Source organism: Diabrotica virgifera, chromosome 6, assembly GCF_917563875.1.
Source record: "Diabrotica virgifera virgifera chromosome 6, PGI_DIABVI_V3a".
NCBI classification, from domain to species: domain Eukaryota; kingdom Metazoa; phylum Arthropoda; class Insecta; order Coleoptera; family Chrysomelidae; genus Diabrotica; species Diabrotica virgifera.
The window spans coordinates 27,609,614-27,635,323 of record NC_065448.1 but is presented as its reverse complement, the minus strand read 5'-3'; the positions used below and the strand labels follow the sequence as shown (position 1 = coordinate 27,635,323).

The window sequence follows — 25,710 nt, the reverse complement described above, 5'->3', positions numbered from 1 at the left end:
TTTTTGACCATCAGCACAGGCAATGTATCTCAAAACACCAACACAATGATCCAAACAAATAATTTTTCTAAATGTAGTTTTTGGATGTAGTCTTTTCCCTGCACGTTGTAGTTTCTTCTTGTAAGCCAACATTGTAGATCCATTCGTAAAATGAATTAATGAATGGAGATGTTCGTGTGCAGTACTTCCGTCGTCTGCTACTAAATGACAACGGCAAATGGAATACCATTTTACATTAGGAGCACATGCTAGAAGAGAAAAATCACTCTCATTTAAGAGTAAATGATACCATTCTCTTGGTGACTCTTCGTAATCCTTTGCCATATCCGCCGGAGAAAGAGCATTAATGTCGTTGACACTCAAAAGAGCCAGATAGTCACTTTTTGACAAAATAGACATATTTTAACTGGATACTTAAGAACAAAGAACTGAACTCTGAAAGCTGTCTCACTAGACTAAAAGAGTCCTTACAAAGTCGTTAAATTTATCTGCCAGTACAGCTTCCCCCACCCTAATTGATTACTTTACGCATGCGCCATTTACGCGGTCAAAGGTCAAAGTCTCGTTGTCTAGACCTGCAATAATTAACCAAGTTAATCCAACAATTTCGACCTGCTGTTCTGACACAGTACTTAAATCACAACTCCACGTTCGATGTAGAAATTATGAATTAAATTATTTAGATATAAATTGCAGTTACAGAACGTGGGGTTGTGATTTAAGTACTGTGTCAGAACAGCAGGTCGAAATTGTTGGATTAACTTGGTTAATTATTGCAGGTCTAGACAACGAGACTTTGACCTTTGACCGCGTGAATGGCGCATGCGTAAAGTAATCAATTAGGGTGGGGGAAGCTGTACTGGCAGATAAATTTAACGACTTTGTAAGGACTCTTTTAGTCTAGTGAGACAGCTTTCAGAGTTCAGTTCTTTGTTCTTAAGTATCCAGTTAAAATATGTCTATTTTGTCAAAAAGTGACTATCTGGCTCTTTTGAGTGTCAACGACATTAATGCTCTTTCTCCGGCGGATATGGCAAAGGATTACGAAGAGTCACCAAGAGAATGGTATCATTTACTCTTAAATGAGAGTGATTTTTCTCTTCTAGCATGTGCTCCTAATGTAAAATGGTATTCCATTTGCCGTTGTCATTTAGTAGCAGACGACGGAAGTACTGCACACGAACATCTCCATTCATTAATTCATTTTACGAATGGATCTACAATGTTGGCTTACAAGAAGAAACTACAACGTGCAGGGAAAAGACTACATCCAAAAACTACATTTAGAAAAATTATTTGTTTGGATCATTGTGTTGGTGTTTTGAGATACATTGCCTGTGCTGATGGTCAAAAACCGCTTCGTCGAGATGGAGATGGACTTTTAGGTAAACCTCACTCCCATTACGAGAGAAGAATATTTAAATCAGAATGGTTACATTCGAGAGGAAAGTTCTGTGCAGGTATACGCAAAGAAATTTCTACCCTAGCGAGCAGAGGCGTTAGCAATTTAGAAAAATATACATCAGAGCATGAACTACATGCCAAATCAACCTGCAAGTGTGAAAGAGGTGAGGAAGGTATTAGAAGGAAAAATGAAGCAAATGAAAAGAGAAGAACATTTTACAAAACTGAAAGTGGGATGGCGATACGAAAATCATACAAAGAAAAAATGCATCAAAAACGAAAAATTATTAGTGAACTAATGAATTTAGGTTTAAATAAAAAGGCAGAACTGCAAAGAGAAACAATTTTAAAATTATTAGAATTATTATAATTTGTTAATAAATAATATGTAACATCTTGGTATTTTATTTCGTAATACAAAAAACACTTTTTGAATGCGATAACTCTTGGAATTTTATTTAGAATAGTTCAGTCCAAGCTAGACTGTATCATGTCTAATAGAGAATTGACCCATTTAATTTGTATTGAATTTTTGTCCAAGGTTGACTTAAATGTCCATCACAGGACTCCTCTGTCCAAGGTAAACTTTCCGTTTTCCATGCTTTTTATATGGGCGTCCAGGATCCTATACCTGCACAGAACTTTCCTCTCGAATGTAACCATTCTGATTTAAATATTCTTCTCTCGTAATGGGAGTGAGGTTTACCTAAAAGTCCATCTCCATCTCGACGAAGCGGTTTTTGACCATCAGCACAGGCAATGTATCTCAAAACACCAACACAATGATCCAAACAAATAATTTTTCTAAATGTAGTTTTTGGATGTAGTCTTTTCCCTGCACGTTGTAGTTTCTTCTTGTAAGCCAACATTGTAGATCCATTCGTAAAATGAATTAATGAATGGAGATGTTCGTGTGCAGTACTTCCGTCGTCTGCTACTAAATGACAACGGCAAATGGAATACCATTTTACATTAGGAGCACATGCTAGAAGAGAAAAATCACTCTCATTTAAGAGTAAATGATACCATTCTCTTGGTGACTCTTCGTAATCCTTTGCCATATCCGCCGGAGAAAGAGCATTAATGTCGTTGACACTCAAAAGAGCCAGATAGTCACTTTTTGACAAAATAGACATATTTTAACTGGATACTTAAGAACAAAGAACTGAACTCTGAAAGCTGTCTCACTAGACTAAAAGAGTCCTTACAAAGTCGTTAAATTTATCTGCCAGTACAGCTTCCCCCACCCTAATTGATTACTTTACGCATGCGCCATTCACGCGGTCAAAGGTCAAAGTCTCGTTGTCTAGACCTGCAATAATTAACCAAGTTAATCCAACAATTTCGACCTGCTGTTCTGACACAGTACTTAAATCACAACCCCACGTTCTGTAACTGCAATTTATATCTAAATAATTTAATTCATAATTTCTACATCGAACGTGGAGTTGTGATTTAAGTACTGTGTCAGAACAGCAGGTCGAAATTGTTGGATTAACTTGGTTAATTATTGCAGGTCTAGACAACGAGACTTTGACCTTTGACCGCGTGAATGGCGCATGCGTAAAGTAATCAATTAGGGTGGGGGAAGCTGTACTGGCAGATAAATTTAACGACTTTGTAAGGACTCTTTTAGTCTAGTGAGACAGCTTTCAGAGTTCAGTTCTTTGTTCTTAAGTATCCAGTTAAAATATGTCTATTTTGTCAAAAAGTGACTATCTGGCTCTTTTGAGTGTCAACGACATTAATGCTCTTTCTCCGGCGGATATGGCAAAGGATTACGAAGAGTCACCAAGAGAATGGTATCATTTACTCTTAAATGAGAGTGATTTTTCTCTTCTAGCATGTGCTCCTAATGTAAAATGGTATTCCATTTGCCGTTGTCATTTAGTAGCAGACGACGGAAGTACTGCACACGAACATCTCCATTCATTAATTCATTTTACGAATGGATCTACAATGTTGGCTTACAAGAAGAAACTACAACGTGCAGGGAAAAGACTACATCCAAAAACTACATTTAGAAAAATTATTTGTTTGGATCATTGTGTTGGTGTTTTGAGATACATTGCCTGTGCTGATGGTCAAAAACCGCTTCGTCGAGATGGAGATGGACTTTTAGGTAAACCTCACTCCCATTACGAGAGAAGAATATTTAAATCAGAATGGTTACATTCGAGAGGAAAGTTCTGTGCAGGTATACGCAAAGAAATTTCTACCCTAGCGAGCAGAGGCGTTAGCAATTTAGAAAAATATACATCAGAGCATGAACTACATGCCAAATCAACCTGCAAGTGTGAAAGAGGTGAGGAAGGTATTAGAAGGAAAAATGAAGCAAATGAAAAGAGAAGAACATTTTACAAAACTGAAAGTGGGATGGCGATACGAAAATCATACAAAGAAAAAATGCATCAAAAACGAAAAATTATTAGTGAACTAATGAATTTAGGTTTAAATAAAAAGGCAGAACTGCAAAGAGAAACAATTTTAAAATTATTAGAATTATTATAATTTGTTAATAAATAATATGTAACATCTTGGTATTTTATTTCGTAATACAAAAAACACTTTTTGAATGCGATAACTCTTGGAATTTTATTTAGAATAGTTCAGTCCAAGCTAGACTGTATCATGTCTAATAGAGAATTGACCCATTTAATTTGTATTGAATTTTTGTCCAAGGTTGACTTAAATGTCCATCACAGGACTCCTCTGTCCAAGGTAAACTTTCCGTTTTCCATGCTTTTTATATGGGCGTCCAGGATCCTATTGCAATATCATGTTACAGGTGTAATATGAGATTGGGAATGTGCCTTGCTTCCGCTGACACATTCGTTTTGTGTGACTAATGAAATTCTATTTAATACTTAGTATTAGATGTGAATTTTATGAATAATAAACTCGTATTTAATTTCTTCTTCTTCTTTGTGTCAAGCCATCTGTCAATTCTTCTTCTTTTCGGTGTGTCACTTCTTCTTCTGTTTTCCGGTTTGTCAATTCTTCATTGTGCTGTGCCATTGTTACTTCTTCTTCTTCTTTTCGTTTGTCTTGTTGCTATCAATTCTTCTTCTTTTCGGTTTGTTAATTCTACTTTGGGTCGAGCCATCGTCACTTCTTCTTTTCGTTTGTCACGTCACCTTCTTCTTCTTCTTCTTTTCCGCAGCCGTCAATTCTTCTTCTTTCCGGTTTGTCAATTCTTCTTCATTTTGTTAAGACATTGTCACTTCTTCTTTTAGTTGTCATGTTGCTGTCAATTCTTCTTCTTCTTTTCGTTTGTCATGTCAACTCTTTTTCTTTTCCGCAGCCGTCAATTCTTCTTCTTCTTTCCGGTTTGTCAATTCTTCTTCATTTTGTTAAGCCATTGTCACTTCTTCTGTTAGTTGTCATGTTGCTGTCAATTCTTCTTCTTTTCGTTTGTCATGTCAACTTCTTCTTTTCAGTTTGTCATGTTGCTGTCAATTCTTCCTCTTCTTTTAGTTTGTCATGATGCTGTCAATTCTTCTTCTTATTTATTTCGTTTGTCACGTCATACGTCAAATGTCACGTTCTGTTAGGCACTATACGGAAAAGAAGAAGAATTGACAGTTAATATTGAACGTTGACAGAAGAAGAATTGACAGTTGGCTTCTGTGTCGCCGCCGCTTTCATTTGACACCCCATACGTCAAAATCGGACCAATAGCAACGAAGATATGCTGTAATGCCCTTTTGACACTGCCGCCATCTTTGTTTTTTGTCTCAACTTATTCGTTATCCCCTCCCCGTTCCAACGAGCCCTCTTACGTCACAATCGGACCAATAGAAACGAAGATATGACGTAATGCCCTTTTGGCATATTCTGATGCGCACGCCACATACTGCATTCAACCCCCTTTTTCATCCCCTTTCCAACGATACGTCACACGTCATCCTACGTTAAGCCGTTTGGCATTTATTAATATTTAAGGGTTGCGATTTAGGGGTTGCGCCAGAAACCGCTTTGCCTATCTACTATTTGTTTTAAGCAATTTATTACAGCAAGTAAATTGAAAATACATTTGAGAGTGCACACTGGAGAAAAACCTCACAAGTGTGAAATTTGTTTTAAGCTATTTATTACAGGAAGTAAATTGAAAACACATTTGAGAGTGCACACTGGAGATAAACCTCACAAGTTTGAAATTAGTTTTAAACAATTTAGTGAAGCAGGTAATTTAAAAAGACATTTGACAGTGCATACTAGAGAAAAGCCTCACAAATGTTAAATTTGTTTTAAGCAGTTTAGTCAAGCAGGTAATTTGAAAGAACATTTGAGAGTGCATGGGTACTAGAAAGAAGCCAAACAGGAAATGATCTTTAATTTTTACCTAATAATATTTTGTTAATAAAAAGAAGTTGAAGTCTTTTTATATTTAGTTACCTAATAATATAACCTGCGCTCAAAAATTAACGCATAATTTTAAAATTATAATTTCAGTTGTAAATAAATTTTTTTTTGTTCTTTTCTGCTTTATGGTTGCTTTTAGAACATCTGGAATAAACAACTTTTCTTTTTTTACCAAAAATGTATTGAAATACACAATTGTATATGCTTCTTTTCATGAGCATTTTTCAGTGCGTCACAAATGTTATCCTCAAATTATTTTTTTCTGATGTTTTTATTCGCAAAACATTCGCACAAATCTCGCGAATACGAATGTGAATATGCAAAAATATGCGAATATTCGCGAATACGAATATTCGTTACATCACTAGTACCGAGTATTGCCTATTTTGGTATTTAATTTGTTGTTGCTATTGTTCTATTGGGTTGAGGTCAGGACTTCTCGCAGACTAATCCATGCCTTGTATTCCAACCTCCTGACGATATTTCTGCACAATTCTTGCCTTGTGTGGCCTATCAACTGTAACTTCCTCAAAGATAAGAAGCTTACTCAAAACACAAAACTGAAAATTTAAAAAAGCAGCAATTAGACCAGTAATCACATATGGTGCTGAAGTAATGTGTCTGACACAGAAAGAGGAAGAAAGATTGAGGATCCTAGAAAGGAAATTAATTCGGAGTATAGCAGGACCACTAAACTTAGGTAATAATGAATTTAGAAAACTCATGAACCACGAAGTAAGAGAACTTCTGAAAGGAGAAGACATCGTTAGATTTATCAAGACACAGAGACTCAGATGGATGGGGCATATAGAAAGGAGGAATCCAGAAGCCGTTATCAAGAAAATTTCCAAATGGAGACCTGTATCAGGCAGACCACGAGGAAGACCCAAAACTAGATGGGAGGACCAGATAGTGGAGGGCCTTAAGAAGATATGAGTCAGAGAATGGGTAACCAGAAGCAAAAACAGGAACGAATGGAGGAAAATTATAGAAGATGCCAAGTCACACAACCAATTGCAAAACAAAAATGTTAATGCGGATTGATTCACCGCGACAAACGAATCGGAAGAGCCCAAAGAGGGCGGCAATCACTCCGCTAGGAATGTTTTTTTTTTAACTAAGTTAATGGCACTGGCGTAGCCAAAAGGCCAGTCATGTTTTCTTATAGTTTTATCAACCATTGCTTACTTATACTTACATTTATATACGTGGTACATTGAGTAACAATAATTTGTATATAAAATATTTGTATATAAAAATCGACCCTTAGGGTCGATTTCTCATACCTGCGTTAATCTATGGTTCAGTTGAACCAGGTTCACCCGTGATCTGTGGTTTTGTTTGAAATGCATTTCTCATTGCGGGTTCATGTCAGCGCTCGTTCTACAGCTTTCGAGAAATGCCAATAGATGGCAAAAGGTAAAAAACTGTCGCCATTTTGAACTACCATTTTTATGTTGTTTTTGAATAAAGTTAAATTTAAGTATTTATAGTCAAATAGTCATTTTAATAATTATAAATAAATATTATAAAAACAAAAATAATGTTATCGTTTATCGTTAGGCTTAATATAATAAAATAGGATATATTTATATTATGACAGCGTTTCGTGTTAATACAACGCATGCGTAGTCCATGGAATCATATGAACTGAGTTCTGCTGAAATCTTTGAACGGTCGAATTCCACCGTTCAAGCATCGTTCAAGTTTAAACTGCCATCGGTTGAACGTGGATTGAGAAAGACGATTTTGACTTTAAACTGACGTTTACTAGAAGTTCAGGTTAAACTGGAGTTGAACTCGATATGAGAAATTGGCCCTTAACCGAGTTATTAAGCCTTGAAAATCGCCATTTTTGGTTTTTTCAATTTTAAATTGCTTATAAGTCGAAAACGATCAACTTTAGAGAAAAATTATAAGACCTTTTTTGGACCATTCGGGACAAAAAAGGTCTTATAATTTTTCTCTAAAGTTGATCGTTTTCGACTTATAAGCAATTTAAAATTGAAAAAACCAAAAATGGCGATTTTCAAGGCTTAATAACTCGGTTAAGGGCCAATTTCTCATATCGAGTTCAACTCCAGTTTAACCTGAACTTCTAGTAAACGTCAGTTTAAAGTCAAAATCGTCTTTCTCAATTCACTTGTCCCGAATGGTCCAAAAAATTAAAGAAAAAATTGTTCGGGCAAAAAATATTGATTATTGCAATTTGTTAAAAAAAAATTGGCCCACTTTTCACGTGGGCGACTTCTTGAACCTTATTCTGGGATATCTCACGAATGTGATTATGCAAAAAAATCGCATGGGAATATTTTTCCCTTCGAACCCGCCGTTTTCGCCTTGTCTAATAGATTTGAAACATTTATTGGAAATTTCATATTGTAAGATATTAAATTTTGATAAAGCTTGTCAATTTCTAATTTTTTTAAAGGACATTCTAAAATAATATGTTGTAAATCGGCAATTTCATCACAAAGACATTTATTATTATCTAACAAACCTATTTTACATTTATACACGGGAAATAAGGCATGATTACAGCGCATTCCACTTATAATCCGAATAATTGAACGATTACATAATATTCTCAAACCATGGTTTGTCCCTTATTTTTGGTTGTATATTCTTAAAAAACTGTCCCTTCTCTCCTAATTCATATTTTAGCTGCCAATTTTCCTTTAGTTCCTTTCGAAAAATTGGAATAAAGTCAGACTCTGGTATTTTTGATCCGAGTATTCTTCCATTTTTCGCACCATTTTTTGCTAAAGAATCCACTTCTTCATTTTCTTCTATACCTGAATGGGCTTTGATCCATGAAATATAAATTTGTTTTCCCATACTTAATACATTGTGATACAATTCCAAAATATCAAGAAGTATATAATTTAAATTAGGATTTAAACAAAGGTTTTTAAGTTTTTCTACAGAACTTTTAGAGTCTGTGAATATAACAAATTTATCATCTTCTTGTTCTAAACACATACTAATTGCTAGTTTTATGGCAATAAGCTCTGCACTGAAAATTGACAACATTTCTGGTAGTTTGTATATTAACTTAATATTTTTAGAAGGGTAATAAACGGCACAACCAACTCCATGTTCCGATTTCGATCCATCAGTATAAATTTTTCCATACTCCTTCCACTTAACTGTACATTCCCGATAATGTTCTTTTTGTATAATATCACTGTTTTGACACAAGTATCTAACATTAATATGAGTCTTTACTGGATATAGAAACATTTCATAGGGATAATTCCATAAAGGGATACCATTGGATTGATAAAGTTGTTCATATCTGTGTACATTGGTAATAAAACTTTCAACTAATAACGGTGTTTTTTTCTTCTCCCAATATTTAGATGTCAAAACCATACTGGCTAAAAAGATTTGATTCCGCTGCTGAATGGTAAAATAAAGAACCATAATCTAAAATAGATCTGACAAGTGTTTTATAAAACAGTAACATTATTTTTGGATCCCCTCCCCAGGAGGAATGACTGAAAGTTTTTAATAAATTTACACTATTTTCTATTCTTTTGATTACATAATTTATGTGTTCTTTCCAATTTAATTTACAATCTAAAATTACTCCTAAAAATTTAGTAGAAGATTTGTAAGGAAATACATATTTTGATAACTTTATTTGAGAAGGACAACGAAATCTTCGCTAGGAATGTAGATGCCATGATGATGATGATTCACGTCCTATCTGCTCAGCGTGGTAAAGCTCCAACGAGAAGGATTCCTAAGTACTCCAAAAAGAGTAAATAAATTAAAAATTTAAAATTGTATAAACATTTTCAATTTAGTTACAACCCGAAACTGCAGCAGCATTCTATTCTAGTTCAATCAGAGACTGCAGGAACAGTCTATACCGGTTTCGGGGATTTTTTGCCCCATCATCAGTAGCCCCATATCCTCTTCTCTCCGATTAAACCAGGATACCGACGCGTGCCGTCCCGGATTGCAACGAACTAAATTGCTCGGATGTCGTAGCGACATCTGCTAAAAAACAAACTAAGTTCTCAATCTAGTAGTATACATAAACCGACAATAAATATCGTTCTACATACCACCAGATCGACAACAGATAGAAACCTCTCTCTGACTGAACTATGGTTTGTTTTTAAACCAAGAGGAGTAAACTAAAAAGACAGATTCGCACCAAAGAAAGTCACTAGAAAAATCGGGAAATACATCTTCTTTTTTGGTTGATCATATCGGCCTTCGACAGTAATCCATAAATATTATATTATACTAATACCTCGCTAAAGAGTTTTAAAAACAATTGTTTTTTTTTTATATAAAAGTAGACTACAAATTTAAAAATTATAGGAATAATTCAGAAAACACAAGCAATCGCCGATATAACTTAATTAACCTATGAAATACCAAATGTGTCAAAATTAGAGATTTAAAATTTCCGGAAAAATTGGATGCACGAAAAAATTCCGGGAAAAACACGAAAAATTCGGAAAAATTGAAATTTGTTACAATATACTAAACATAGTCTCCATAATCTCCATCCCGTATTAAAATCGATAAATTTAGTAGAATCGCATAGATCTATATTATCAGAAGTGCTATCAGAAAGCTTACTTAAATATGTTGAAGAACGCTACGAATTCTGTTCTAAGCCGATTCACTTTGCAGCCAATTTTCTTTATGCTCGTTTTAAAGGAGAATAATTATTGAATGAAGACCAACTAATGGAAGCTATAGACTTCATTTCTGAAATGACTCGTTCACTTAAACTAGATGTAGGGAAGGTGGTGGCAAATCTAACCCGATTTAGAACAAAAACTGGATTTTTTAGTCGAAATTCTTTATGGAATACTGCGAATAATGCTCATCCCATTATATGGTGGCAAAGTTTGTTTACATCGCAACCACTTATGCCAATTGGCTCCCGAATTTTAAATGGACCTCCATCTTCGCCTCTTCAGAAACTGGTCTTTACACGGCCTCATACATACAAGCAAAAGAAATACAATCACAGGATAAAATTCAGAAGTTATTCATTTAAATTTGGTTATAAACAAAAAACATATAAAAATTATGTTGTTTTATCCGTCCAGGATGATGAAGCGGGGGTCGAGTCTGAATCAGATGCTTGGTCTGAAGATTCAGACTCAGATGAAAACCAATGAGCCCTTTGGTTAAATATTGTGCTTTCTTGAAGTTTCGGTTTTGATACTTTCAATAATATTATAATTTTTAACCCTATATACATGTTTGTACTTATATCTTAGAGATATTAAAGTATGTTCCTGCATTTATTTTGACAACATATATATGTATATTTAACCGACTTTAAAATTGGTATTTCTTCACGTTTTAAGTCTCAATTAAAACATTTAAATTTTCCCATTTTCCCCAATTTTTCCCGTTTTTTTCCGATGTGTTAAATGTCTCACTCTCCCTCTCAAAATTTCATAAATGATATTAAAAAGCTTCATAACAATGGAGTAATAAACTTGCCTGAGGTTGGACTAATTACAAACAAGCATTACGGCGCGCTAAATTTGAATTACTCCTCTTGGTTTAAAAACAGACCATAGAATATAATGCTGCTGCAGTTTCGTTTAATGTTTAATTTATTTACTCTTTTTGGAGTACTTAGGAAACCTTCTCGTTGGAGCTTTACCACGCTGAGCAGATGGGACGTGAATTATTTAAAATTCCCTCATCTTCTGATCGTCTTGGCACAAAATGTTTGTACATTTTTAATGTTGTAGTATTTTTTGTCCATTTTTTATATAAATAAAAATGTCATAAGGTTTTTATTTAACATTTAAAATAGCATTTTAGATTTTTATCCTTTACTTTTTCCCTATTCTTGTATTTCTTTCACATTTCCTTGTTCCTCTTGCATAGAGTTCAAATAATTATCTGACCAATCCATATAGGCGAAGCGTTCTTGCGTTTCAAATAAACAGGTCTTAAGGCATGCTGCCCTCCTCAATTAAAACGCGGTATCTGCAAGAAAATTGAAAATTGAGTTTTGGCTATATGTAGTTTCCTTGTGACCTTATTTATGCTTCTGCGATGTCTGAAAGCCCTATCATTTTATTTAGTATCAAAATAAACCAATTGGAATATGCCGTATGTGCATATAGAGTCCTGAGAAAAAACTTTGAGAGCCGATTTCTCGGTTTTAAGTTGGCTGCACATACCGCGTTTTATTTGAGGACGGCAGCATAGCCATTTATATTTTAACATAGACCGAGTATAAGGGCCGCGCATGCTGACGACAAGATCTCTTGTATGTAGGTACTTATTTGTCCTGTCGTTTGTTTCTGTTTGTCCCTCCTGTTGCTCTGCATTGTCTTGCATTTTATTACTACCTTTCTTTAATTCTACCTTTCTACTTTAATTTTAATACATTATGCGGCAAAATAAAGAGTACTGAAATGAATATTGAAATGTTTATGTTTATTTATACAGGGTGTAATTCCTGAGGTTAAAATAGGTCGATTTAAGCTAACTTACCTTAGTACAAAAGTTGATAATAACCGAAATACATGGTGTCAAAGTTAAACTTTTATTTTATTTTTTTGAATAGTTCCTGACAGACATGGAACAACAGCACGAAATTTGGTAAGTGTGCTGGTACTGTTCACCCTACTAAATTATGCTAAACAAACGTTTCTGGCTACTACCAGAGGCGTACGAAGGGGGAACGTGAATGGTTGACCCTTCCCTAATTCGACGCCACTGGCAGAATTGCTATTTTAGTGCAATTTTTTGATCCAATACTTTCTATGTAAATAATATACTCTTCATTCGTAACGATAAAGCCATTAGTTTTCGAGATATTTGAAGCTAAAAACATTAATCAAAATAAGTGTGCCTTTTCATTTTTAACTTCAAATATCTCGAAAACTAATGACTTTATCGTTACGAATGAAGAGTATATTATTTGCATAGAAAGTATTGGAGAATCTAAAAATTATGCTAAAATAGCAGTTTCATCAGTGGCGTAGAGTTTGGGAAGGGTCAACCATTCACTTTCGCCTGTCGTACGCCTCTGGTAGTAGCTAGAAACGATTATTTAACATAATTTAGTAGGATGTACAGTACCTACACTTCTGCCAAGTATCATAAGGATATGTCAAATAGTTTTATAGTACCGGACACATATAGTTCTTAAAGTTTTAAATAAAGAATAAATTATTTAAAAAAAATAATACTTTAAAATAATTTGACATATCCATGTCATACTTGTCAGAAAGTGTAGGCACTGTACACCCTACTAAATTATGTTAAATAATCGTTTCTGGCTACTACCAGAGCCGTGCGACAGGAGAAAGAGAATGGTTGACCCTTCCCAAATTCTACGCCACTGATGAAACTGCTATTTTAGCATAATTTTTAGATTCTCCAATACTTTCTATGTAAATAATATACTCTTCATTCGTAACGATGAAGTCATTCGTTTTTTATATATTTGAAGTTAAAAATGAAAAGGCACACTTATTTTGACAATTCGACACTGACAGTGACGTTTATACTATCAAAAATAATATTTTTTATACACATAGGCGCGAAATGTTGCCAAGTCAGTGACGTTCGATTTCTTGTTATAAAAAAATCGATTTTTAGTAGTTCCAATGTGACACAAAACCTAGTCACGGGATAAAAAAGTTTATTTGAAGAAAGTGTATTTTTTTGTCTTTCTTAATGGCGGTACAGGCTCCTTTTATTTTGAGTAATTTTCACATACTAACATATTTCTGAAATTGTGGTCTGTACCGCCATTCTTTATTATTTTACGAATATGTGTGCCAAATATCTCGACAAAATATTCAAAATTAGAGCCGCAATCTTAGAACGCGTTTGTTGCTACCTGTTGATCGCTACTGTTTGCTCTTAATGTATTATGCTCCTTCGTTTTTAGCTTCAAATATCTCGAAAACTAATGGCTTTATCGTTACGAATGAAGAGTATATTATTTACATAGAAAGTATTGGAGAATAAAAAAATTGCACTAAAATAGCAATTCCGCCAGTGGCGTAGAATTTGGGAAGAGTCAACCATTCACGTTCCCCCGTCGTACGCCTCTGGTAGCAGCCAGAAACGTTTGTTTAACATAATTTAGTAGGGTATACAGTACCAGCACCACTTACCAAATTTCGTGTTGTTGTCAAATGCCTGTCAGGAAATATTCAAAAATAAATAAAATAAAAGTTTAACTTTGACACCCTGTATTTCGGTTATTATCAACTTTTGTACTAAGGTAAGTTAGCTTAAATCTACCTATTTTAACCTCAGGAATCTAAGGTTAAGCTATGTCCCATTCTTTACCAAACACCCTGTATATCTAGTGTCGATTCGCTAATCCAAGACACAACTGGCTACACTACAATCATAGTAAAGACGCACTATGGTTTATTTTTTAACCAGGAGGAGTAAACTAAAAAGACAGATTCACACCCGACAAAGTCACTAGAATAATCACCAAATACATCTTATTTTTTGGTTGATCATGTTCGTCCTTCGACGGTAATCCATAAATATTATATTAATACGTCGCTAAAGAGTTCTAAAAACAACTGCTTTTTATATAGGGTGTCCCAAAAGTAGCGGAACGGTCGAATATTTCGCAAAATAAACATCGGATCGAGAAACTGAACAATACGTATTCAATAATTTTCAAAAATCTAACAAATGACACTAAACACGACCCCCACTCCACCCGCTAGAGGTAGAGTGGGGGGTTACTTTAAAATCTTAAATAGAAACCCCAGTTTTTATTGCAGATTTGGATTATTTATGTAGTGTAGTATGCGAGTTGGGGTGTTATGAATAGGATCGTATCCAACTTGGTGTCTATGCATTTTGACGTTGCGACCCTGACAGAAATTGTAGTGACATCTGGTGACTGTCTCAATTTAAATCGAAACAAATTTTCCTATTGGGCTGACCAACTATCCCTATATAAACAATGGTTAAAGTATTGAATATTATTCATTACTACATTTACAGTTTGTTAAAGTATTGAATAACATTCAATACTTTAACAGACTGTAAATCTAGTTGTAATATACAGGGTGTCCCGAAAAGATTGGTCATAAATTATACCACAGATTCTGGGGTCAAAAATAGGTTGATTGAACCTCACTTACCTATATACAATAGTGCACACAAAAAAAGTTACAGCCCTTTGAAGTTACAAAATGAAAATCGATTTTTTTTCATATATCGAAAACTCTCAGAGATTTTTTATTGAAAATTGACATGTGGCATTTTTACGACAGCAATATCTTAAAAAAAAATTAAGTAAAATTTGTGCACCCCATACAAATTTTATGGGGGTTTTGTTCCCTTAAACCCCCCCAAACTTTTGTGTACGTTCCAATTAAATTATTATTGTGGCACTATTGGTTAAACACATTATTTTTAAAACTTTTTTGCCTCTTAATACTTTTTCGATAAGCCAGTGTTTATCGAGATATTTTGAATATTTGTCGAATCCACCACATATTTGTATATGGTTAAGTACGGTTATAGAGACCTGTTAATAATCTGAAAATTTATTTATAATTTACATTTTTAGGTATATTTTGAAAAAGAAGCTACATCTCGATAAAAGGTGACTTATGAACAAAAGACTAAGAGACAAAAGTTTTAAAAACACTGTTTAACTAATGGTACCACAATAATAGTTTAATTGGAACGTACACAAACATTAGGGGGGTTTAAAGGAACAGAACCCCATAAAATTTTTACGTAAATATATTGAAAAATAAGCCGCATCTCAATAAAAACTGGCTTATCGAAAAAATACTAAGAGGCAAAAAAGTTTTAAAAACGTTGTGTTTAACTAATGGTACCACAATAATGAATTAATTGGAACGTACACAAAAGTTTGGGGGGGTTTAAGGGAACAAAATCCCCATAAATTTTTTATGGGGTGGACAAATTTCACTATAATTTTGTTTTAAGATGTTCCTGACATAAGAATTATACATGTCCATTTTCAATAAAAAATCTCTAATAGTTTTCGATATATTGAAAAAAATCGATTTTCATTTTGTAACTTCAAAGGGCTGTAACTTTTTTTGTGAGCACATTTGTACTAAGGTAAGTTAGGTTCAATCGAACTATTTTTGACCCCAGAATGTGTGGTATAATTTATGACCATTCTTTTCGGGACACCCTGTATACTCCTAACCACCTCCTAACTGTTTAATGCCATCTGGTGAATTTCGCAGATTCGCTGCTTTACCATACGAGGGAGGATACTTATAGTCCAGGACGCATCTGTTTTGAGATGTACGTTGAGAGCTGACTCATATTTTTTTGCAGAAGTTGCTTGGAGTTAACTCATATAATAATAATTGAGTTATCCTCCCACTCAGAAAGGTCCGGAACATTGTTTAAATAATCAAAATGTCAAAAAATGAAGGGAAAATTCGATTTTTTTCTTCGTTTTTTGATTATAACTTTTAAAGTATTCATTTCCGAGAAAAGTTGCACTGGCATAAAAGTTGCGAAATTAAATTTCCTACAATATAAGATTGGTTAAAAATTTTAAAAATTGTCATCCTTGCTGCAAAATAGCAATAATTGCGAAAAAACCATAGAAAAAACAAGTAGTCGCATTTTACGTTTTTCACGCATTTATGCTACACTTAGGACCTTCATATTTTACACAAAAAAACTTTATGATATACCTAGTCAAACAGTACTGTAAATTTGATTAAGATCGGGTTAAAATATTTTGCAATAAGTTTTGCAATCCAGCTTTCGCAAAAAAAATCATTTTTTCAAAATGTTGCAGGACTGAAAATAAAGCAGATAGCAATATGACATTTTTTTACATATAGAAGATTACTGTACCTTTCATTTGCAAGTTGCAAAATTAAAATCTATCAACTACCACGGCGCCAGGATTTTTTTTAAATAATCATTAATTTTTGGTGCTACGCGCAGGACAGCGGTGTTCGATTCACCCAAGTTGATTTCCACCAAAATTTCTTCCAATCTTTATCTAAAAATAATAAACTTTTATTCTATAAGTTAAAATATATATGAACAAATAAAGTTTTTGCTAAAAAAATTGTTATTTCAAAGGACAGAGTATGTGTTTTTATTTTGCAATAAACAAATTCATTTATTTATATCGAAATGTACTAAAAATTAAAATTGATCAATCATTATCAAAGGTCACTGGAATGCCCAATCAGAGCAAACTATCCGCTGTCCTGCGCGTAGCACCAAAAATTAATGTTTATTTAAAAAAATTCCTGACGCCGTTATGGTTAACCGATTTTAATTTTGCAAATTGCAAACGAAAGGTGCAGTATTCTTCTATATTTTAAAAAAAATTAAACTTGCTGTCTGCTTTATTTTCAGTCCTGCAACATTTTGAAAAAATGAATTTTTTTTGCGAAATCTATTGAACCGATCTTAATGAAATTCACAGTATTTTTTTACTATATCATATAGTTTTTCTGGTTAAAATATGAAGGTCCTAAGTGTAGCATAAATGGTTGAAAAACGTAAAATGCGAATACTTGTGTTTTTGTTTTTTTCCCGCAATTATTACTATTATGCAACAAGCTTGACAATTTTTAAAATATTTAACTAATCCTAATATTGTAGAAAATTTAATTACGCAACTTTTATGTCCATGCAACTTTTCTCGGAAATGAATACTTTTTAAGTTATAATCAAAACACGAAGAAAAAATCGAATATTTCCTTAATTTTTGACATTTTGATTATTTAAACAATGTTCCGGACCTTTTTGAATGGGAGGATAACTCTATTATTATATGAGTTATTTTCAAGCAATTTCTGCAAAAAAATATGAGTCACCTCTCAACGTCCAAATGTACTAATATTTTTACAGATGCGCCCTGGTCTATTAAACGTTATACCGACGTTCGCATACCACTCAGTATGTATCGGTGCCTGACACATACAGATTTGAGACATACGAATTTCGAAGGTACTTTTTATTTTGCCGCATACCGTATTACCTTTCTTTGTTTTTATATTTATTTCCCTTGCACTCAAATGTTTATATAATACATAGTCTGTTTGATTTTTAGGTTGTCTCCAAGCGAACAAGATGGAAATTATAGAGACAGTAACTGAATATTCATCTCAGGAAGAAAATTACATGAATCCACATGCGGAAGGAAAAACATTAAATAAAAATGTAAAAGTTTTGACTGGAAAAAAATCTTACAAGTGTGAAATTTGTTTTAAACAATTTAGTAAAGCAGGTAATTTAAAAGTGCATTTGACAGTGCACACGGGAGAAAAACCTCACAAGTGTGAAATTTGTTTTAAGCAGTTTAGTCAAGCAGATCATTTGAAAAGACATTTGAGAGTGCACACGGGAGATAAGCCTCACAAGTGTGAAATTTGTTTTAAACAGTTTAGTCAAGCAGTTAATTTGAAAAGACATTTGAGAGTGCACACGGGAGATAAGCCTCACAAGTGTGAAGTTTGTTTTAAACAGTTTAGTGAAGCAGGTTATTTGAAAATACATTTGAAAGTGCATACTGGAGAAAAACCTCACAAGTGTGAAATTTGTTTTAAGCAGTTTATGACAGCGGGGCATTTGAGAGTACATTTGAGAGTGCACACTAGAGAAAAACCTCACAAGTGTGAAATTTGTTTTAAGCAGTTTAGTCAAGCAGATCATTTGAAAAGACATTTGAGAGTGCACACGGGAGATAAGCCTCACAAGTGTGAAATTTGTTTTAAGCAGTTTATGACAGCGGGGCATTTGAGAGTACATTTGAGAGTGCACACTGGAGAAAAACCTCACAAGTGTGAAATTTGTTTTAAGCAGTTTATGACAGCGGGGCATTTGAGAGTACATTTGAGAGTGCACACTAGAGAAAAACCTCACAAGTGTGATTTTTGTTTTAAGCAGTTTATGACAGCGGGACATTTGAGAGTACATTTGAGAGTGCACACTGGAGAAAAACCTCATAAGTGTGATATTTGTTTTAAGCAGTTTAGTGAAGCAGGTAATTTAAAAGTACATTTGAGGGTGCATACTGGAGAAAAACCCCACAAGTGTGATATTTGTTTTAAGCAGTTTACTGTAGCAAGTACTTTAAAAACACATTTGAGAATGCACACTGGAAAAAAACATCACAACTGTGAAATCTGTTTTAAGCAATTTCTTACAGCAGGTGCTTTGAAATTACATTTGAAAATGCATACTGGAGAAAAACCTCACAAGTGTGAAATTTGTTTTAAGCAGTTTATGATAGCCGGGCATTTGAGAGTACATTTGAGAGTGCACACTGGAGAAAAACCTCACAAGTGTGAAATTTGTTTTAAGCAGTTTATGACAGCTGGGCATTTGAGAGTACATTTGAGAGTGCACACTGGAGAAAAACCTCACAAGTGTCAAATTTGTTTTAAGCAATTTAGTGAAGCAGGTACATTAAAAAGACATTTGACAGTGCATACTGGAGAAAAACCTCACAAGTGTGATATTTGTTTTAAGCAGTTTCGTGATCCAAGTAATTTAAAAACACATTTGAGGGTACACACTAGAGAAAAACCTCACACGTGTGATATTTGTTTTAAGCAGTTTAGTCAAGCAGGTCAATTGAAAAGACATTTGAGATTGCACATTGGAGAAAAACCTCACAACTGTGAAATCTGTTTTGAACAATTTCTTACAGCAGGTGCTTTGAAAGTACATTTGAGAGTGCATACTGAAGGAAAACCTCACAAGTGTGATATTTGTTTTAAGCTTTTTATGACAGCGGGGCATTTGAGAGTACATTTGAGAGTGCACACTGGTGAAAAACCTCACAAGTGTGAAATTTGTTTTAAGCAGTTTCGTGATTCAAGTAATTTAAAAACACACTTGAGGGTACATACTGGAGAAAAACCTCACAAGTGTGAAATTTGTTTTAAGCAGTTTAGTCAAGCAGGTAATTTGAAAGAACATTTGAGAGTGCATAGGTACTAGAAAAGAGCCGAACAGGAAATCATCTTGAATTTGTACCTAATAATATTTTGTTAATAAAAATAAGTTGAATTCTAGTTACCTAATATAACCTGCGCTCAAAAATTAACGCATAATTTTAAAATTATAATGTTAGTTGTAAATAAAAACATTTTTTGTTTTTTCTTTTCTGCTTTATGGTTGCTTTTAGAACATCTGCAATAAACAACTTTTCTTTTTTTACCAAAAATGTATTGAAATGAACAATATAACATAATAAATCTTAACATCTAAACAAACTAACATAATAAATAAATGACGGAATTGAAATTTTTAGACTCTAGAACAGAGTATAATAGTATCGAGTATTGCCTCCTCTGGCATTTATTACTGCTTGACAACGATTTCTCATACTGAAAATTACTGTTCGTAATTTTTCTTGATCAATTTGATCCCATATTTCAACTAACCGCAAAAACAGTTCATCTAATGTATTTTGTGCTTTAGGTAGTTGTCTTAGCCGTCTGCCTATGATGTCCCAAACATGTTCTATTGGGTTGAGGTCAGGACTTCTCGCAGGCCAATCCATGGCAGGAATTCCGACCTCCTGACGATATTTCTGCACAATTCTTGCCATATGTGGCCTGGCATTATCTTGCATAAGCCTGAAATTATCCCCAATAAATGGTGCAAATGGCACGACATGCTCTTCTAAAATGTCTGTTATAAAGGGTGAGGCAGATAAAGGGCCTATTAGAAATATCTCGAGAACTAAAGGCAACTGAATTATGAAAATTGGAATAAGGGGGTTTTGAAGACTGATCTATTTAATGAAAATATTTTCATCTATTTGCTACTTCCGGTTATACCGGAAGTTGCTTATAACTTCGTTTTTTAATGGAACACCCTGTATATTTTTATATTTTTTGATTCTCCTCGATTTCTTCTTTCTTAAAATATAAGGTTTTTAATATTATACAGGGTAGGTTAAAAGATAATTACGTTTTCTTATTAATTTCGTAGCAATATTCACACCCTGTAGGATTGTAGTAATTTGTCATAATAAATTATATTTATGTTCAAATGATTTTTAATATAGTCTACTATTGTTAACAATTATTGGTATAGCTAAATTTTTAATTTTAGTATACAGGGTGGGTCGAAACTCGGAATGAGTATTTTCAGAGTTTTCTTAAATGGAACACTCTATATTTTAGTATTGTAATGAAATGATATTTCATGGTACTTTTTTACTTCTTAAGCATTCCCTATACCTAACTGCTTTAATTTGTGCTTAATTGTTAATCGCACCAACAATGTTACTTCGATGGTATTTTGATAGCTCAACGATTATTGACAATTTTTAAGTACCAGTCTAGATTAATATGTATTTATTTCCAAAAAAATATTTGTAATTGAATTTTTTCAAGGCCAACCTAATACAATTTCACGTATTTTGTGTTGCAACTAATGTTTGGCTTGAATCACCAATGACTTACAAATTAAAGCAGTTAGGTATAGGGAATGCTTAAGAAATTAAAAAGTACCATAAAATATCATTTCACTACAATACTAAAATATAGGGTGTTGCATTTAAGAAAACTCAGTAAATACTTACTCCGAGTTTCGACCAACTATGTATACTAAAATGAAAAATTTAACTCTACCAATAATTCTTAACAATAGTAGACTATATTAAAAATCATTTGAACATAAATAGAGTTTATTATGTCAAATTACTACAATCCTACAAGGTGTGAATGTTGCTACGAAATTAATAAGAAAACGTAATTATCTTTTAACCTATCCCGTATTATATTACAAAACCTTATATTTTAAGAAAGAATAAATCGAGGAGAATCTGAAAATGTAAAAATATACAGAGTGTCCTATTTAAAAAAACGAAGTTACAATCAACTTCCGGTGTAATATAATTAGGATTAGGACACTCTGTAAAAAACATATTTTAAGTATTAATTCTAATAATATGTTATTAACCTTTAAAGGCATTGAACATATATAGAAACAATATCAGTTTATAGTTTTGGATCACATGTTTTAATATGCGTGAACTTGACATATGGATATTTGTTATTATTTAGATTGATATAAATACGCTGAGGAATGAGTATTGAAATATATAGAGATATAGTAGTAAGTATGTTGGTCGATGTGTTATGAATCATTTTTATTATTGTTTACAATTTCTGTCTGTTACTCCGTTAAATAAAAGTATAATGTTAGCAGATTATTTCGTATTTATTCTATTTAATTAATTTGGACCAGAAGGCATTTAACAACACACTTATTTATTACATGGCGCTCCTGTAAATAAATTGGGAGAATCTTCTGATAATGGACACTGCAAGTTGGAAATGGAGACGGCGAAAATGGACCAGGAACCAGGGATCCAATACTGCCTGTATTGTGAGCGGCAACCCAGTGGAAAAAGACAAAAGTGTTAAAATGTAAGTAAGAAATTTAGTTTATCTTTATTGAAAATGCTTCCCTCGTTTTTTATATATACATATTATTATTGAACATTGAATATTTATCTTTGCTGATTTTTGAATAATTTATGAAGTATCGATTTTTTTTAAGAATATCTATGAATTTTGAAACATGAAATGATTGTTGAATTGAATATTTTTATCGAAGTTTATTATATATGCTATTCTTGAATTTTTATTGAATTTTGAATTTTTATTGAATTTATTAGAAAAATCTCTATCCGATTTCGTTTTTTAGTACGGTTATTTTTGAATATTTTATGGAATATCGAATTTTTCCAAAAATTACTATCGAATTTTGAGATTTGAACTGATTTTGAATATTTTTATCTAACTTTTGCATATGCTATTTTTGAATTTTTATTGATTTTTTTTTCGAATATGTATACTATTATTGAATTTTTATTAGCCATTTGTTTTTATTATTGATATTTATTGAGTATATTTAGTACATTTTCATCGATTTTGTGTTAAATTTGGTATGATATGAACCTGAATTAATAATTTTGTGTGATAAATGATATATAAATGATTTTTTTTAATAAATAATGATTAGTCATGACATACGTTGATATAAGAGCTTTAAGACAAACAGTGCTATAAGCAAGAGATATATTTTTAACGAACCGACCTGATGAGTCGAGATAAGGAATTTGGAGAAGAAATATATAGATAGAACTAACAATATTATAAGCTAAATATTATGAGGCAACTAGAGACAATAAGAAACCCACTGCTCTTGTCAAATTAGGAAGGTACTAAGTGATTTATAGAAGCTTGAAAGCTTATTAGAGACCCACTCTGTGTTTTGAAGGGTACCTATTTTATTCATGATTATTCGTGAATAAACAATGGCCTCAAAGCAAGGGATTGAGGTTGTGAAATTTTTAAAAGAATTTGATCTAGCCAACGATGTTATACCCGCTTCTATTAAGGTAGATTGTAGAGGTTTCGTGGTTAGTATTGAGTATTATGATTGTTCTATGAAATATGTAGAAGAATTTGATCTATGTAACGAAAGTATACCCGCTTTTATTTAGGTAAAACGCAGAGGTTTCGTGATTGATTGGTATATATATGAAATATGTATATGAAGATGAATTATGTACACTGTAGAAGTGTTATTATGTGGAGAAAAATGAAGAAATATAGTTATAGTACCAGACAAGAAGAAGAGAGAGAGAAAAAAAGTATTTTATTAAAATATGTGGGAAAAATGAAAGAAGGAACATAAAATTTGTCAGAAATGTCAAAATAAACAAGCAGAATTAAGAATAATAAGTAGCAAATCATTGAATTATGTCTAAGAATTAAAGTTGTAATTTTTTTTCTCTAAAGTAACGTAAATTATAAATGACTTAAATTTTAAATGTGGATAATGAATTCAGGTTAAATTTTCGCGGAAAATGGAAGTGTTTGAATTAAGGATAGACAATATCTTACAATAAGTGTTAGTAGATAGTAAGCAAAGGGACACAAAAAGTGAAGTTTTTAGAAAGATTAAATCTTTATTATAGGTACAAGAGAGTTATTAGAAGTTTTTTAGAGACATATTAGAAGTTTTTAGAGAGATTACATTTTATTATAGGTACATTACTTTAAAGTTAGTAAGGCGTATATAAATAAATCAAAAGAAGACTGAAATAGGAATTATTAATAAAGTAAAGGTTACATTTTTATTAACTGATTCGAGTAATATTAGCTTAGCTTAGGACTTTTTAGTTAGATACGAGATTTTTATAATTATTTAGGTAGATTATTCCCCTGCTTATATGAGATGCTTATAGGCACTAAAAGACTATGTTAAAAATCCGGATAGGTTTGTTCACTGTTTTTATGTGGACACTTTTTTGTGAATGGAGAAAAGCCTAAAAGGCAAGATGGACCAGAAAGTGAATTAGTGATAATAATAAACAATTTTTTAGTATTAGAAAAAACCGGTTTAGAATAGGAAAAAGCATATACATGTTTAGGGTATTAGGATTCTCTCTTGTAAACGGGGAAGGAGAGAAATATGTATTTTTAACAAAGCGGATAGACGTAATATAATTAGGATTAGGACACTCTGTAAAAAACATATTTTAAGTATTAATTCTAATAAGATGTTATTAACCTTTAAAGGCATTGAACATATATAGAAACAATATCAGTTTATAGGTTTGGATCACATGTTTTAATATGCGTGAACTTGACATATGGATATTTGTTATTATTTAGATTGATATAAATACGCTGAGGAATGAGTATTGAAATATATAGAGATATAGTAGTAACTATGTTGGTCGATGTGTTATGAATCATTTTTATTATTGTTTACAATTCCTGTCTGTTACTCCGTTAAATAAAAGTATAATGTTAGCAGATTATTTCGTATTTATTCTATTTAATTAATTTGGACCAGAAGGCATTTAACAACACACTTATTTATTACACCGGTATAACCGGAAGTAGCAAAAATTCCAAAATATTTTCATTAAATAGTTCACACCTTAAAACTCCTGTATTCCAATTTTCATGATTTTCTTACCTTTAGTTCTCGAGATATTTCTAATAGGCCCTTTATCTGCCTCACCCTGTATACATGTGCGATGTAAGCCGCCCGCGATCTATTCTAACTAATTCCGTACGAACCTCCAAGTTAATCCCACCCCACATAATTACCGAGCCGCAGCCATACTCTACAGTCCTAGGATGTTGCACTGTGCGTAGCGTTCCCCGGGCCTTCATCTGTGCACTCTGTTTTTCCTGTCATCAGAAAAAAGACAGTACCTGGATTCATCGGTGAACAATATTCTTCCCCACTATTCATTATTCCAATCAACATGTTCACGAGCAAAATACAATCTTTGCCTTCTATGGTTCTGGTCAATAATGGGCCAGTGGGTGCTCTTCTAGGGCGTAGGCCGTTTTCGGCCAAGTCTTCTTCTAATCGTATTTTGGCCGATTCTAAAGTTATAGCAACGATCAAAAAATTCATTTTGTGGAGAAGTACTGGTAACAAACCTTTGTCTCAGTGTATGAAGTGTCAAAAACCGGTATTGATTAGGAGTTCGCCCTTCTATACGGGCTTGACCGGGTCTTCTCGAGTTACTTACAGTAACAGAAAAACGTGTTAACACTCTTCTTGAAATGGTTCACTGAGTAACGTTAAAACGTTCAGCGAACTCTAGTGTGTATCCTTCTTCGCGAAGAGCAACGATTCTAATAAATTCCCTTTAGGACAAATTTTGATTTTCTTGCTGCTGATATGGTTCATTAAAAAAAAACACTTAATAAACTTAAAAAAAAACCCTTTAAACGTTCAGCACAACGTATTCCAACCCAACTAAATTCGAATTAAAATGAAGCACAACGCACAACTAGAATGTTTTTAATTTGTTTAATTAAATTAATTAAATAAAACAAATTGGTTGAAAACATATATTACTCTGGGCTAATTAGCAAAATTCATGGAAACGTTATTTACCAGCAATTTTATTGCTGGAATCGAATTATA

The 25,710-nt window shown here is 32.9% G+C and overlaps 1 protein-coding gene across 1 annotated transcript in view; it reads left to right on the top strand.

Moving 5' to 3' along the window:
* LOC126887391 (zinc finger protein 271-like) overlaps positions 1-19,802 on the top strand; it is a 41,390-nt gene extending 21,588 nt beyond the window's left edge. Inside the window, exon 2 of the mRNA XM_050654891.1 lies at positions 17,834-19,802. Coding sequence (XP_050510848.1) covers positions 17,834-19,728 — 1,895 coding nt within the window. The 3' untranslated portion in view covers positions 19,729-19,802. The remainder of the gene's footprint in view (positions 1-17,833) is intronic.
* Positions 19,803-25,710: the final 5,908 nt, after the last annotated feature.